Source organism: Nycticebus coucang, chromosome 21, assembly GCF_027406575.1.
Source record: "Nycticebus coucang isolate mNycCou1 chromosome 21, mNycCou1.pri, whole genome shotgun sequence".
Lineage (NCBI taxonomy): Eukaryota > Metazoa > Chordata > Mammalia > Primates > Lorisidae > Nycticebus > Nycticebus coucang.
In genome coordinates, this window is record NC_069800.1 from 17,305,638 (window position 1) to 17,323,272 (window position 17,635).

General features: G+C 43.6%; 1 protein-coding gene across 2 annotated transcripts in view; it reads right to left on the reverse strand.

Moving 5' to 3' along the window:
• Positions 1 to 303: 303 nt before the first annotated feature.
• The window catches only part of KAT14 (lysine acetyltransferase 14), a 48,382-nt gene continuing 31,050 nt past the window's right edge, over positions 304 to 17,635 (reverse strand). The window contains exons 7-11 of one of the 2 annotated variants that reach the window (XM_053574123.1): positions 6,458 to 6,594; positions 5,448 to 5,623; positions 3,792 to 3,982; positions 974 to 1,062; positions 304 to 901 (exon numbers count right to left, since the gene is read on the reverse strand). In XM_053574123.1, the coding sequence (XP_053430098.1) occupies positions 889 to 901; positions 974 to 1,062; positions 3,792 to 3,982; positions 5,448 to 5,623; positions 6,458 to 6,594 (606 nt within the window). In that variant the 3' untranslated portion in view covers positions 304 to 888. Of the gene's footprint in view, positions 1,063 to 3,791; positions 3,983 to 5,447; positions 5,624 to 6,457; positions 6,595 to 17,635 lie in introns of both variants that reach the window. The other variant, XM_053574122.1, reaches the window with a different exon arrangement.

Sequence of the window (17,635 nt, forward strand, 5' to 3'; positions counted from 1 at the left end):
AGACCACTGGAGGGCCAGACTATAGTTTAAAAAAAAAAACTATAAACAAATTCCTATGCACACTGCACATATCTTATTTTGAAGCAAAAAAAAAACAAAACAGGAACAAATACAATCACATTGCCCCTGCTCTACTCTGATGCATGACCATCTGGATGTGAGAGGGCAGATGAAGGGAATCTGAATGGCAGGCTGCTCAGCCGCACGGGTCCTGAACCAACTTCATAGGCCATGGGAGAATGGGCTCCTCCATTCCTAGGCCCAAGTCCCTGCAGGAGACGCTAACAATAAATAGGCAAAACAACACGTAGACACAAACATTTATTTTTACTGACTATGACCTAAGTCAGCAAAAGAGACAACAAACTTCAGTGCCCGGCAGTGCTTCTGGATGACAACACACGCCTGAGAACGGGGCTAGAAACACTTCACAAAATCACCTCGGAATCTCTCATCTTCCTCGGAATCTCTCATCTTCCCCGGACAGGACAGTGCCTCTCAGGACTGCATGAATCTTTTGACAGCTGTCACATTTTCTCATCCTTGAAGTCAGGACAGACAGATGCTCTCTCATCAGCTGAGATGCTCTTTCACTGTTACAATCTGCCAGGTGCAAGGGCAGAGCGGCAATGCTGAATCTGTGTTAACTGTGGAGTCCAGGATGTTGGCTGGAAGCCTCCCCAGAAAGGACTAAAGATTTTCTTCAAGTGCTGTTCACTGCTCACATCACTGCCCACCACTTTTCTCACCTTACTTGAGAGGTTTGAAGGACCGTCTAATTGCAGAGAACATGAGAACCCACCATGAAATGAATCACCGCCTGCAGGCCTCCGTGAAGACCCATTCTCTAACAGCGTATGTGTTTCTCTCTCAGGAGCTATCTTCACATCAGCGCCGGAGCCTCAAAAAGAATGCATGTTTACACTCTGTACTCTCCAATGGGTAATATTTATCATAAAAATCTAAAACATACTCTTCAGTCTTGAATCCAAACTTCTGGTACAGCAGCATAGCGGGATTGCTTGCCGAGACATGAAGGGTTACATCCTTGCCCATGCAGGTCTGCCAAAAGAGTGGAAAAATAAAAGATTAAAATAGAAAGGCCTGAGGGAAAATGAGTAGGTGAACAAACTCTTTTTAAGTACAGTAGTTAGTTATGGAAACTGGAGAAATCAGAAACTGAGGCTGGGCACTGCGACACCCAGCAACGGCTGAAAAATGAATGACATTTTGCTGCTGATCAAAACGTTCACAAGACTAAGGACATGAGGTAGTGTTCTAAGCTTTTTTACTTTTTTTAAGCAAACAGCCAAGGGAGATATTTTATTGCCAATTTTATTATTGTTTGTAATTCAATTACATTTTCTTTTTTTTTTTTAGAGACAGAGTCTCACTTTACTGCCTTCGGTAGTGTGCCGTAGCGTCATAGCTCACAGCAACCTCCAGCTCTTGGGCTTAGGCGATTCTCTTGCCTCAGCCTCCCCAGGAGCTGGGACTATAGGCGCCTGCCATGACGCCCAGCTATTTTTTTGTTTTGCAGTTTGGCCAAGGCCGGGATTGAACCCGCCACCCTCGGTGGTATGTGGGGCCGGTGCCTACTCACTGAGCCACAGCCACCGCCCCAATTACATTTTTTTTCTTTTGAGACAGAGTCTCAAGCCGTTGCCCTGGGTAGCGTGCCATGCCATCACAGCTCGTAGCAACCTCAAACTCTCGGGCTTAAGTGATTCTCTTGCCTCAGCCTCCCAAGTAGCTGGGACTACAGGCACCCACTACAACGCCCTGTTATTTTTTGTTGTTGTTGTAGTTGTTATTGTTGTTTAGCAGGCTCGGGCCGGGTCTTGAGCCCACCAGCCCTGGTGTATGTGGCTGGCGCCTACCACTGAGCTATGGGCACCAAGCCATTCCAATTACATTTAAATATGTCGAACACATCAATACCCAAGACTACGACAACTTTGAAGGAATAGAGAACAAAATAAGTTTCTTCTTTTTTAAACTAGATGGCATCTGGTACTATCACTCTCAAAACTTGAAAAAAAATCCCTTCCTAGACCTGCTAGAAAAGACACTAAGCTGTAGTATGTACAATTAGAAAATACTAAGAATTTAATTATGAAACCTGAGGACCTTCTGAGTCCCAAGGTCCAACTTCCATTCCTCTAAAACTGACAGAATTAGCTACTTAGAACTGAGATTTCTACAACTGACCTAATCCTAAGGGAAAAGAGTAATAATCTTAGATGCTTTAATCAGCCACGCAGAATAAGGAAACACAAGTCACATAAATTAAGGATTTGTTTTTAATGGGGAAGACACTGAAATACTGAAGATTTACAACCCTTGGTTCCCCCAAGCCTCTGTCAAAGGCCATCTTAACAGCTACTTTCTTTTCTCTGTGTAACTCACACTGTGCATCCAAACACATCTTTATGACAAAAGAGCACTACTAGTATACCGAGGACAAGAGCCTGTGGCAAGTTTTTAAAGCCAGCTTTGTGGGGTGATGTCAGTGTTCTTTAGACTGCAAAGACATAGCATCCACAGTCTGACCATGCCAGCACCAAGGACTACTGACTGAGAACCTCCTGTGTGGGCCCTGAAGCATGTGGCCAGACTTGGAGCAAGGTGCCCACATACAGCGACCAACACTCCTCCACCCACCCAGCAAACCTTCAGCAAGAAGGGACTCTGCACCAGGCCCTCACTGGGCACCAACAACACAGACATGTCAAAGGACCATCCTCAGACCCTCCCTGGTAACTGATAAAGCAGAAAAATCCCGTAAGCTGTTAGGATAGAGAGATGAACACAGACTGGAGATCAAGTCCATGCGTGGGCTGGGGCAGAAGAAGGGCGGCGTGGCAGAAGTGACTGGGACAGTCTCAGGAGAAAACAAGGACCCGAGGCAGCACATGCTGACTCCCCAGGAGTCACAGCCTCAGGAGAGAAGAGAACAATTTCCAGGACGATGGTTCTCAAGGCTCCCGCCAACATTTGGGAATTATTAAGCAACCATCAGTAAAAAGCTGGAAAAACAGGCTGGGCATGGTGGCCCACGCGTGTAATCCCAGCACTCTGGGAGGCCGAGGTGGGTGGATATTCAGGAGTTCGAGACCAGCCTGAACAAGAACAAGACCCTATCTCTACTAAAAAAAGAAAAACTGGCCAGGCACTAGATAAAAGTTACTAGAAAAATGGAAGGACAATGCTTGCTTTCTTTTTTTTTATGTTATCATTTAAGGATCTGGTATATTTTCTTCAAGGTGATACAAATATATCAAAGGATAAATTCTAATTCATCACTAGAATCAAGTCTTCACATCAGCTTACATAGTGACAGTAAAAGTGAAAAATGATCAGCAATAACAGAATGCACACTGCTTTTGATACAGTTGTGCAAAAATATCTACAAAAGTAAAACCACAGTTCCACTCCCACTTCTCAGAGCTGTGATGGTGATGATTCCAAGGGGAGCAGCAGTTACTGACACAGTGAGTATATCTGCTTGAGGTCCTCCTTCTGGTGTTTTCTGATTTTATTTACTACGCATGCTCACAAGTGGGTTTTTCTTTGAAACCCGGGTCTCAATAATCATCTAATTTTGGAGGGTCAGAGACTTTGTCCACATGCTTTAATAGCCTCATAAATGGTTGACGACCGGCTTCAATCACGAGTAACCCATCCCCTTGGGCCACGCTGGGAAGAACCAGCTCAGCTCTTATTCCTCCTCCCAGTCTTCCAGGTGAGCTCAGAGGCAAGATGGCAAATCAGAAGCACAAACGACATACCTGAATCAGGTGATAGATCATGAACGTTGCAATCCCAGCTCTTCTCCATTCAGGATGGACAAACAGAAATGAAATGTAAGCTTCATTGTATTTCACATCAGGAACCATGAAGCCAAAGGCAATGATGACTTTTTTATAAAGGACAACAACACTGAAATCTGGGTACTGCAGGCACTCAGACAGGTCAATGCCTAAAGAAAAGAAACAGCCAGAGAGTCAAACTGTGTGCCTTTTGCAATTAATGAACACCAAGCTGTTCAGTCTGTACCTATTAACTACACCTGCATGCTAAAAAAATAAAAGTAATAAAAATAATAGAGGCAAAGTATTACCATAGATATCACACATTCCGATCATGAAAATAAAAATGTATTTTAGAAAATATCAAAATTAACACAGTATTTTATAAGTACGTATGTTACAAGAAGGGAAAAATAGGGTGGGTAGCAGTGCACAGGCTCAGAACTGGACACACCTGACACTGAACTCAGACTCTTGCTCCACATGTGTGACTTGGCACATTTAAAAATGTCTCAGGGCCTCAGTGTCCGCAACATACCTAGGCCTGAGAGAGTTGGGGTAAAGACTCTCTGAGAGTACTCACATCAGACTCTTTACCACAGACACACACAATTTATAAACCATCATGAGAATGCTGCCTTTCACAACAATAAGAAGCTATGCATGATGTATGGAAAACATCTAACACAAGGGCAGGAAGCAGAGATGCTCCCAAAATGTTACTTTGGGCCCAGGACCACTCCCAAAAGAATGAGTACGCTGTCACCACATGCACTATTACATCATTATCAGACAATACCGATGCCACAGCTCTAATCTTGGTAAAATGCTATCTAACATCTGGAAGACATTTATTATTTCCTTAGGTTGCAAAGTAGTGTGGGAAAACAGATCCACAAAGAACATGTTTGTATTTGCCAATTAAAATGTGTTCCTTTGGTCTTCAGAAAAAATAGTTTTGAGGCTGATAAAATGATAAATCATACTGAGTTTACTCTTTTTTGTGTGTGTGAGTACAGGTATCTTTATTAAAGCCTTTTTTTAACCCTCCCTAGACCCTGTGATTTTTTTTATTAATATTAAATAATAGCTGTGTACATTAATGCGATCATGGGGCACCATACACTGGTTTTATAAACAGTTTGACACATTTTCATCACCCTGAGTTAACTCTTATTCTCAATGTCTGTGATCAGGGTATTCGGTTTTGTAGAAACACCCTTTGACTCCACTAACACTCTATAAGGAATAGCCAACTAAACAAAACAAAGAATAAATAAGCCAAAACCAAAGTGTCCAAACCCACCCAAGCTACCAGCCTGTGTATCTCTGATAGACATTATCTGGTATCTAAACATACCCAGAAGCAAAAGGGTGAATCTTTTATTCTGGAAACAAGAGACAAGCAGGAAAGAGAAACAAAAACACTGTTTATTACTGTAATTGCTGGCTTCTTCTTGATCTTAGGAAAGCAAAAGGTATTTATACTTTTAATATTTCTGTGTTAAAAGACATAAACTAAACAAATCATATGAGTAAGGGTCTTAGGGTTATGTGACATACACTAATTTTTAAAAAGTATGAGAATGAACTACACAGAAAAACGATCTGCCTGGTTTGGAAGCAGGAACATACCAGGCCAGAAAAACTCCTGACACATAGAGTTGATCGTCGGAATGTGGTTGGGCCGGACATAGCAGTAATCAAGAGGTGCGTCGGGCTCAGGTGTCCAGTGAGGGTCACTCCTGTGCAGATGGGAGCGAATCTGTGACAGGAGCTGTAGTTTGGGTGGCTTTGTTTCATAATCACGCCTCCAGTACCACAGAAAATAAACAAAGTCAAGTCAAGAAAAATATCTCATGCTATTCCTATTTGACTCACATAATTCTTAAATCTTGAAATTTTAAATTAATTGGCAGCGATTTATATGGCAGCTAGCTTGAGGCTAGTTATAAACTTTTCTGGTATGAAATCTAAAATTCACTCTGTACCCAGCAGGGCCTGTACTAGGTGCCTTAATGGGCACAGTGAGGAAACAAACAGCATCGGGTTCAATCTGAGGTGTGCGTCCCCAGTGCCAGTGGAGGCCAGAGGGGGGAACATGGACTTTGCCAAGCAGTTGGAGAGCACCAGAGACAAGGTGACCCTGGGGCAGACTCACAAACTGTCCAGGAATGCAATACCAGGCCCAGGGGCTCAGGGTGGTCATGAAGCTGCAGCACTACTGTGTCCCCAGGCAGGCAACAGTGCCCGCTCATCTCTCTAGCAAACTCAGCTTCCATTTCACTGCCTAGACAGCAAACCTGATCGTTAGAAACTGTCCCAACATCTAGTCCTCAGACAGGCTCGCTTGAGATGTCTTTCCTATTTTTTCATTTCACAGACTACTAGCTATATACAACTTTAATACTTAAACCAAAAGAATGATTATGATAATCACAAAGGAATCTAACAGTTCACTTATTCTTGCTTTTAAAATTTCTTTCAAAGGACCATTTTTTGTAAAGTACAGTTGAAACAAGCAGAGAAATTTGAAATGGAGCACAGTTTTTGGTCTTTATTCTCTCCAACAGGACAACAAGGTACAGAAATCACAGTCATTGTCCCTCGTGACACAGTTGATAGCACACCTCTTCTCCATATACCTGATATAAGGTTTCAAGATCCGAGAAGTATAAGGGCTGATAATACTTTGGTCCACAGCCATATCCTCTGACCCCACCAAACGATATAAAAACTTGGTGGTCTGGTGCCTAAATCCTTTCCTGGATGGCAAAGTAGTCTGTGAAAAAGAAACGTTGGTTATATAGAAATAAAATTACTCAGAGGATTGGTTAATTTCCATAAATAAGTAGTATGACATTTCTATGTGTCAGAAAAGTCTTTTTGCATTACTGATTTGGAGAGCTCAAGCTTCAATACAAAGTTTGTAGGCATCTTTGCATAAAACTAAATATGAAAAACTAACCTCAGTTGTTTAAAAAACAAAAGTAATTTTTAAAATTCTGAAGTTAAGTGAGTGAAAGATAGGACTGAACACTAGATTCACAGCCTCCCTGGGCTTCGGTTTGTAAACATCATGCAGGCAACCTGTTCACTAAGTATTAATCAGCACCAGTATTAAATAGGTGGCATATATATGGCTCACATTACATGACCACTCTGTCATCCAAAGAGTCATATCCAATTACTGCTGTCCCTGTATATGGATTTTTTGAAATACAGCTGTTTTTATAGATAAATTTGACAAAAATAGGAGTCATGTAGATTATCATCCTAAAACAAATCTCAATAGCAGAGACCCTACCAGAGGCTCAGTGAGGATGTAGCATTTGCTCCTAAAGAGGGTATCCTCACAGAACTGGTAGATTCTACGCATTTCCTTCTGAACCCTATGCGCTATTCTTTAATGAGAGCTGCTCCTGGGCCTGTCGGGTAGTAACAGAACACTTGCTTTTTTATACCAAAGAGCCCAGATGGAAGGTTAAAAGGCACATTTCTAAAGTGATCTGCCAAGGGTTGGATGGACTTTAGAAACCTGAATTGTTTTTGTACAATCAGATGATCTTAACCTAGAAAATAACTTGGTTGAAAGAGCAAGATCCCTTCCTCTACAACTTGCTCTCATACTTTCCCAAGCTAGACACAAAAATGTTCAAAGGCTTATTGTGAAATTCTTCTAAGCCCTAAAGTCAGTGTCAAAGTAAAACTCATGCTGTGGTGCAGTTCCCAATATGGCCACTCACAATTCCTCCCACCCCTCACATCAGAATGCAGAGTTGGTTTCCCCTCCCCTTGAATGGGGTGGGCCTTGGGAATGGCTTTGACCAAGGTGGCAGAAGTAATATTCCGGGAGGTGTTAAGACAACAGGCAGCTTCTATATTTTCCCTTTTAGAGTCCAGATGCCATGAGTCCCAGCTGGACCAGTGACTGACTAGAGGCCACAAGGAAACGGGCTCTGGAGAAAGGCTCTTTTGGTCACTCCAGTCCCAACCCAGTTCCCAGAGAAACGCTGCACACAGGTAACCAGAGCCTTCAGCCCATACAGTAGAAGAACCAACCAGTTGAGCTCAGAAAACCCAGAATCAGAAGAAACATGAAACAGTTATTGGTGTAAACCACTAAGTTTGGGGTGGTTATGCAACAAAGTGGCAGATAACTGAAAAATAGCCAATGACTAATGGCACACAGAACAAACTCCGATGTGTACAGCTCCCAGAACACTCTTCACAGATGTATACAGCTCCAAGAACACTCTCCCCCATGTATACAGCTCCCCAGAACACTCTCCATAGACGTATACAGCTCCCCAGAACACTTCACAGATGTACACAGCTCCAAGAACACTCTCCCCTATGTATACAGCTCCCAGAACACTCTCCATAGATGTATACAGCTCCAAGAACACTCTCCCCCATGTATACAGCTCCCCAGAACACTCTCCATAGACGTATACAGCTCCCCAGAACACTTCACAGATGTACACAGCTCCAAGAACACTCTCCCCTATGTATACAGCCCCAGAACACTCTCCATAGATGTATACAGGACCAAGAACACTCTCCCTTATGTATACAGCTCCCAGAACACTCTCCATAGATGTATACAGGTCCAAGAACACTCTCCCCTATGTATACAGCTCCCAGAACACTCTCCATAGATGTATATACAGCTTCCCAGAATACTCTCCACCCATATAAACAGCTCCCCCGAACACTCCCCACTGATGTGAACAGTTCCCCAACTACTTCTCACCCCCTGCTCTCACCATAGTCTAAGACGCTCCAGGCTGCCCGGGCCACCCACTGCCTCTTGGTCTCTCTCTTCCCACTCTTACTCTACACGTCCAGTCTCCACACAGAAGCCAGATTCTTCTAAAAACACAAATTCACTTTCCTTGACCAAAACTCCTACCTGGTTTCCCACTGAATGCTCAGGGTACATTCCAAACTCCTCACCCATAGCCGGTAGGATCCTATAGGCTCTGGCCCCTCACTCTGTGGCCTTATCGCCCTCCACCCCATTCCTCTGATGTCACCTAATCCCAGCCACATACACCAACCTTACTCCTTCCTTAGGGCCAGCACTTGGGCCAGCAGCCCTGACCTTTCTTCAGCCTGATCCTATGAATCAAGACTTAGTTCAAGGCCATTCCTGGTCTCCAGCACAGAGGGGTAGCCCTGCCCTAAACGCCTCTCCCTCATTGCACTCACCTTCTGTGAGTAATGCTGTTTGCTTGGTGAGCTAGATACTATTATCTCCCTCTTAAGGATGTCAGCTCCATAGGCCAGGGGCCTTCTCTGTCTTAAGCCACTAAGTGTCCTCAGCTAGAATAGCGCTTGACACATAGGCATATTAAGTACTCAACGTATGTTTGCTAAATAAAAGAACAGCAGCGGGGGGGAAAGCATCCCAAAGTTAATAAGTATGGAAAATGTTAAGTGAGTTTGTTCAGAGTTCTAGTTCTAAACAAATGGAGAGATAGGTGGGCTGCTGGGTCCTGTGCCAAACCCAAGCTGGGAGATGCCAGATGTTGAGAGGGAAGACAGCACACCAGGCAGGCAGCAAGCTCGGAGAGGTCATGAGGGTCAGGTTCCAGTGAAGCCGCTGAGTGAAGAGAGCAAAGAAGGCTCTGCCCCACCAACAGAGCAGGGGCTACCTGTCACCACCACCTCCTCTCCAATGTGCTTCTCTGGGAGAAGTAGGTACATCACTGCCACGTCACCTGGCCAGCCAGGCTGGAGGAGCATGATGCCAGAACAGTGCTGGAACCTTCTTGAGGTAGAGGGCAGATCCCATCCTGCAGTCCCGGAGCATGCCCCAACCCAGGCAGCAAACGCAGAGAGAAGTGAAAAGCAACACCTGGCCAGAGGTCCTGGGAGCTCCCTGAGAGGTAAGGCTGCTAGACTGCGGAGAAAGGTGAGGGCAGGAAGTAGACTCACCCAGAGCCTCCCATTTTCCTAGAATTGTTGAGAGGGACACTAGCTGGGAACCAGGCATATGCCACCAGCAAAGGTAGCTGAACACACTGAGGGGATATGAGCTCACAGGAAGAAAATCAAGACTCATAAATGAAGAGTGCAAGAAAACAAGAGAAGGGTAACAAACTAAACAAGCTGCACAGGAAAAGGCAGAATTAATACATCAAACAGACAAGAATTTTTGAAAGTATAATAGTTATCAGGGAAGCGCAAATTAAAACCACAATGAGATACCACTTCACACCCACTAAGATGACTGTGATCAAAAAGACAGGTAACGTGAAAGGGTGTGTAGAGAAGTAAGTGTCTCACACACTGCTGGCAGGAATGTAGAACAGTGCAGCCACTCGGGAAGACCGTCTAGCAGGTCTTCAAAAAGTTAAACATAGAGTTACCATTTGACCCAGTAATTCCACTCCTAGATCTAGATCCAGAGAAAAACATGTCTACACAAAAACTTACACACATAAATGTTCATAGCCAAAAGGCAAAAACAACCCAAATGTCCATCAACTGATGAATGGATGAACTAAACGTCTACCCATACAATGGGATATTAAGCCTTTAAAAGCAATGAAGGACCAACAGTATATGCTACAACACGGATGAGTCTTGAAAACACCATGCTAAATGAAAGAAGGTGATCCCGGCAGCGCCCATAGCTCAGTGGGTAGGGTGTCAGCCACATACACCGATGCTGGTGGGCTCGAACCCAGCCTGGGCCAGCTAGAATGACAATGACAACTGCAACCAAAAAATAGCCAGGCGTTGTGGCAGACGCCTGTAATCCCAGCTACTTGGGAGGCTGAGGCAGGAGAATTGCTGGAGCCCAGGAGTTTGAGGTTGCTGTGAGCTGTGATGCCACCGCACTCTAACCAGGGTGACAGCTTGAGACTCTGTCTCAAAAAAAAAAAAAAAAGTGATCACAAAAGGCCACATACATAACATCATGGTTCCATTTTATGTGTAATGTCCAGCATATGTAAATCTACAGAGGTAAAAAGAGAATAATGGGTTGGTGGTAGAGGTGGGGCAGAGAGTTGGGTAGTAAGAGCTGAAGGGAGCAGGGTTTCTTTCTAGGTTTATAAAATGTTTTTAAAATTCATTATGGTTCAACTCTATGAATATACTAGAAACTACTGAACTGTACATTTTAAATGGGTGAATAATAAGGTATCTAAATTATATCTCAATGAAGTTTTTACAAAAAAAAAAAAAAAAAAAAAAAAAAGACAGTAACTAGCTTCAAGGTAATGGAGGAGCCAGGACACTGGAGAGGGCGGCTGAGACGCATCCCACAGGCATTAGCAGATACTGAACACATGGCCACAGAAATGAGGCAGAAATGAGTGATGTGAGGGGCAGGTTAAGGACTTCTTCAAAAGGGCAAAGGAAGAGAAGACATGGTGTCAACATCCATATTAAGAGGAAAATAATAAAGGAAAAATGTACTTAAAGGCACAATAATGAGGAATTTCCCAATGAAGCAGCACCTAAGAGGAACTCTGCTTTTCAATCTGGCACTCAAGGAGCTCAGACATCATTATTCCACCCGAACTGGTAAAAACACCTCAACTAGAAAATCCACGACTCTTCTCAGATCCATAAACGACTGTTCCCCCAAACTGAAGACAAACGAGTGGGTACAGAGAATCCCAAAATACTGGGTATAATGAAGGGGTAATACAGCACACCCCTTGGATGGGGCGGGGGGCTCAACTATAACTTGAACTTTACCTTAGAAATGCAGACAATGTAACCTAATCACCTCTACCCTCATATCAATCTGAAATTTTAAAAAAAAATCTTAGACTACAGAAAAAAATGACAAATAAAATTATGTTTTTATTTGGTGTACAATATGATGTTTTAAAGTAGAGACACATTGTGCAATGGTTATATGTAGGTGACTGATATATACATCATCTCATGATTATTTGCGGGGAGATCACTTAGTATCTACTCTTAACAATTTTCGAGAATGTATCACCAAATATAATCACCTTCTGTATAACAGATCTCTTAAACTTATTTCTCCTAACTACAGTCTTCTATTATTTTGCCAACATCTCTCCATCACTCCTCCTTCAACTGCCCCAGCCTCTGCTAATCACCTTCTAATCAATAATTCCATGAGATTAACACTTTTAGATTCCACATATGAATAAGCTCATGTGGTATTTGTCTGTGCTGGGCTTATTTTATATAACATAATGTCCTCTAGGTTTACCCATAGAGATCACAGAATATCCTCCTTTATATGGCTTTTTTTTTTTTTTTTTTTTTTTTGCTGCCTTTGGTAGAGTGCTGTGGTGTCACAGCTCACAGCACCCCCAAACTCTTGGGCTCAAGAGATCCTCTTGCCTCAGCCTCCTGAGTAGCTGGGACAACAGGCACCTACCACAATGTCCAGCTAGTTTTCTTTTTTTTAAGAGACAGAGTCTTGCTCTTGCTCAGGCAGTTCTCGAACTCCTGAGCTCAAGCAATACACCTGTCTTGCCCTCCCAGAGTGCTAGGATTACAAACACGAGCCATTGCACCCAGACTTTTTTATGGCTTTATAGTGTTCAGTTGTGTGTATGTATCATAAATTTAAATCCATTCATCCACTGATAGACACCTGGACTGATTTCTTATCTTGGCTGTTGTCAATGATGCTGTAATAAATCTGAGAATAAAGGTATCTCCGTGACATACTATTTTTATTTCTTTCAAAAGAAAGGCACGAGTCATAGCTACAGTAGTAATTATAGAGAAATTCAGAGGTACAGATACATTCTTTAGAAAACAAAAGAGTATGGACTGAAAAAAATGCATTTACAGCTGCTCCCCTCTGTAAATACATTAAAATTTATGACAAAATTCCAGGTTTAGATGGGGTTAAATACAAGCATCTTTACTACCTCCCAAAATCCTATTAAAACTACAGAAACTGACTTACTTAGAAACAATAATAACTGGTAAGCAGATGGACAAATAGTAACCGTTTTAACACTGAAATCCAAAATTGTCTTTGGATGAGGTGAAAACAAGCCCAATCTATACTGCAGTATCCTGCCAAAACCCAGGTGGCAGCATCAAATTCCTCTGGAACTGGGAATAAATGGGGCAGTGAAATAAGGAGCAGGAAAATAGCTGTGTGAAAAGTGTACATAACTAGGGATATAGACAATAAAAATCCCCAGCTCCCTCAACTCCCTGCTGTGGGGTGGCTGCCCCCCAGAAGTCTGAAGGTCCTAACTCTAGAGAAAGTACCAAAGGGGCCCTGGATGGGACAGCTCAGAGCCAAGAAGTAAGCACCTTACAGGCTGAATCCTGGAGTCCTTCTCCACCCACTGGGTAACCAGAGTTCTGAGAAGTTCTGAGACTGGAAGACTCTTCCCTGGGGACTGACTAGCCCAAAAGGAAAGATGTAAAGACAATGTCAGGGATTCTCAATGGAGGGCTCACCTAGTAATAACACAGTTGGGTATAAAACCCTAGCTTCAACCTCACTTCTCTTCAGAATTCGAGCACTGCTCCACTGTCTATCCAGGGTTGCATTAGGTTGTCAGAGTCTTTCCAGCAGGCATGTCTCAAGTTTTCCCTCCCAGGCAGCTTTCCTCAGGAAGCTGTTAAGAAAGTGCTCCCACATGCCAGAGGTGGCAGGTTCAAAACCAGACCCGGCCAAAAACTGCAAATAATAATAATAATAAATAAATAAAGTTCTATGTAAAAAAAAAAAAAAAAAGATTTGGAGAAACTTCAAAGCACTCAAGCTAGACCTCCCATTTGATCCTGCAATCCCATTACTGGGCATCTACCCAGAAGGAAAAAAATCCTTTTATCATAAGGACACTTGTACTAATAGACTATTTATTGCAGCTCAATTTACAATCGCCAAAATGTGGAAACAGCCTAAATGCCCACCAACCCAGGAATGGATTAACAAGCTGTGGTATATGTATACCATGGAATACTATTCAGCTATTAAAAAAAATGGAGACTTTACATCCTTCGTATTAACCTGGATGGAAATGGAAGACATTATTCTTAGTAAAGCATCACAAGAATGGAGAAGCATGAATCCTATGTACTCAATTTTGATATGAGGACAATTAATGACAATTAAGGTTATGGGGGGGAGGAAAAGCAGAAAGAGGGACAAAGGGAGGGGGTTGGGGCTTTGGTATGTGTCACACTTTATGGGGGCAAGACATGATTGCAAGAGGGACTTTGCCTAACAATTGCAATCAATGTAACCTGGCTTATTGTACCCTCAATGAATCCCCAACAATAAAAAAAAAAAAAGAAAGTGCTCCCATAAAAGAAAGGAATAAATCTACAGAAAGGTATAGATGGGCCACAGAAAAGAGAAGACTGAATTTAGAGGAGGGGACATAAATCTCCAGTGAAGGGACATTCCAGGACCGCAGTCAGTCCAGAGTGAAAAACTGCGAACCAACAGGCACACCTACTGAGGCTATCTATCATCATCAAGCCCCTGCTGCCACCGACCGTCTCTAACCCTAAGAAGTCATGGCCAAAATCTCATCCGTTCTCCACGTGTCCTAACCATGCACTGCTGAGCCCCCATGATCACTCCCTGGATCAGCTGAGGACACTCACTCCACAAGTAGCTGGCCTTGACCTCCTGTAAGCTGGAGGGAAGCAATGTCAGCTGAGGCAGGAAATGCAGAGGGTTGCCTTTTGCTCAGATTTCTGCCACATTTCTGGTGCACACCATAGCCCAGCCACTGCACTAAGAGCCTGTTTCTGGGACTCCCTAATACCCCCAGCCAGTGACTTACCTAGGAGGGGTTTATGGAAGCTGAAGCCAGAATGTGACTGTATCAGTTTCCTGGTGCAGGAGGAACAAAGTGCCACAAAATGGGTGGCTTCGAACAACAGAAATTTATTGTCTCATAGTTCTAGAGCAGTGGTTCTCAACCTGCCTAATATCACGGCCCTTTAATACAGTTCCTGTGGGTTGCGACCCACAGATTGAGAATCGCTGTTCTAGAGGCTAAAAGTCAGAAACCACTTGGGCTTTCTCACAGCGGGAAGGGCTGTGCTCTCTCTGTGCACCAGGGGAAAATCTGCTCTCTGCTGTTCTCTTAGCTGCTGCTGTTGCGAGCAACCCTTGGTGTCTCTGGCTTATAGACAAACACTGATCTGCCTCTGTCTTCACAGCACTTCTCCCCAGCATGCCCATCTCTGCATCTCTTCCCCTTTTCTTATAAGAGATACCAGTCACAGGTGGCGCCCCGCAACCTCCGGCATATAGGAGCACTTTCTTAACAGCTTCCTGAGGAAAGCTGCCTGGGAGGGAAAACTTGAGACCTGCCTGCTAGAAAGACCCTGACAACCTAATGCAACCCTGGACAGACCTCAAGGAGTAGGGCACCACCCCCATATACCAGAAGTGGCGGGTTCAAACCCAGCCCCAGCCAAAAAAAAAAAAAAAAAAGAAAAAGAAAGAAATTGGCCAGGCGTGGTGAGTCACACCTGTAGTCCCAGCACTGTGGGAGGCTGAGGTGGGTGGATTTCCCGAGCTGGAAGGTTAGAGACCAGTATGAGCAGGAGTGAGCCAGAGTAAAACCCCGTCTCTACAGAAGAAAAAAAAAAAAAAAAGCCAGACGTTGTGGCGGGCGCCTGTAATCCCAGCTACTTGGAAGGCAAATGGCAAGAGAATCGCTAAAGGAAGAACAGAAAATGAAACAAAAAAAGAGGTATCAGTCACCTTGGATAAAGTATCCACCCTACTCCAGATGACCTCCTCTTAACTAACTGTATCCACACAAAGGCCCTGTGTCCAAATAAAGTCACAGTCACAGGTACCAGGGGTTGGGATTTCAACATATTCTTCTGGGGGACACAATTCAGTCTGCAAAAATGACCCAAACAGACTGTTTAGCTTATCTGCCCTGGGAAACTTCGCCTTATAGTAGCAATTTCCTTACACAGCTAATTTTGTGCCTGCTACTTACTCCGTTTCTTTAAAAACTAAAAGTATATTGTTTAGAAATATATTTATTAACACAGCAAAGGAAAAATTAACACTAAAAGTCAAAGAGTGAGGGGAGGAGGAAGTACACAAAAGGACTTGTAGGGTGCTTGTAACACTCTATTTCTTTCCCAGGAGAGAGACAGATGGACACTCGTATTAATCTCTGTGCCTATGACTCCATGCCTTCTTCTCTTCATATGACACATTTATAACTAACAATGAAGGACAGGCACTACACAGACAAACCCATAAGAACACAGAATAGGTGAACAGATGACTGTAACAAAAGCATATGAACAAGTGGAAAATTACTTTTTTTTTCTTTTTTTTTTTTTTTTTTTTGCAGTTTTTGGCCAGGGCTGGGTTTGAACCCACCACTTCCAGCATATGGAGCTGGTGCCCTACTCCTTTGAGCCACAGGCACCGCACTTCTTTTTTTTTTCTTTTTTTTTTTTTTAAGACAGAGTCTTACTTTGTTATCCTTGGTAGAGTGCCATGTAGTGTCAACCTCAAACTCCAGGACTTCAGTGATTCTCTTGCCTCAGCCCCACAAGTAGGCTGGGACTATAGATGTCCTCCACAATGCCTGGCTATTTTTAGAGACAAGGTCTCACTCTGGCTCAGGCTAGTCTCAAACCTGTGAGCAGGCAATCCACCCACCTCGGCCTCCCAAGTGCTGTGGTTACAGGTGTGAGTCACCACACCCAGCCCTAACTTCTTATTTTTCAAAGTCACTATGCAAACTGAATTTTGTTTAAGAATCTCGCTCTGTTGCACAGGCTAGAGTGTAGCAGTGTCATCACAACTCTCTGCAACCTCAAACTCCTGGGCTTAAGCAATCCTCCTGCCTCAGCCTCCTGAGTAGCTGGGACTATAGGCTCATGCCACCACACCCAGCTACTTTTTCTATTTTTTGTAAAGATTCTTCTTGCTCAGGCTGGTCTTGAACTTCTGGCCTCAAGCAATCCTCCTGCTTCAGCCTCCCACAGTGCTAGGACTACAGGCTCGAGCCACCACACCTGGCCACAAATGACCGAACAGAGCAAAGAAAGCTAAAGCCAAAGCTGGTGGTGAAGACTAACCAGGAGCAGGACGATTTACAAAATTCAACCTGGGGAAAACACAGAACCAGAACCTGTGAGCTATGGTACTCACAAGTACTATGGAAGCTAAGAACCAGCAGTAGAACTATGGACTGAGAAGCTCTTTAAGAGGTTAAAGCCTCCAATTACACCACTTATACCACTATGTCAATTACACTCCCCCAACCAGGAAGTGATATTTTCTCCCCAACCAGGAAGTGATATTTTCCCCCTCTGGCAGAAGACTGGACTTTCTTCTAGAGAGGCTCGAAAGGGAGATTCCAGATACAGGGAACCAAGGGTGGGAGTGCTGTTCTAAAGACAGGTAAATTCAGTGGAATTTTATCTACTTAGTCATAGGCTCCTGGACCTTCCCATTTGGCTCCTAGAATGCAGGCAGTTTAATACTGTACTTCCCAGGAAAGATGGGGGAAAAAAAGAAAATTAAGGAGTGGCACCTGTGGCTCAAGGAGTAGGGTGTCAGCCCCATATACCTAGAGGTGGCAGGTTCAAACCGGGCCAAAAACTGCAAAAAAAAAAAAAACTTAATAGGATCCACTACAGTATAGATCTCGGCAAATTACAGCCCACAGGCCAAACCAAGCCCGTTGCCATTTTAGTAGATAAAGCTTTACTGAACACAGCCACACACGTTCATTATGGCTGCTTTCACAATGGCAGAGTTCAGTAGTTCTGACTGAGCATGTATGGCCTTGCAAAGCCTAAAATATTTACTTCTGGCCCTTTACAGAAAACGTTTACCAACCCCC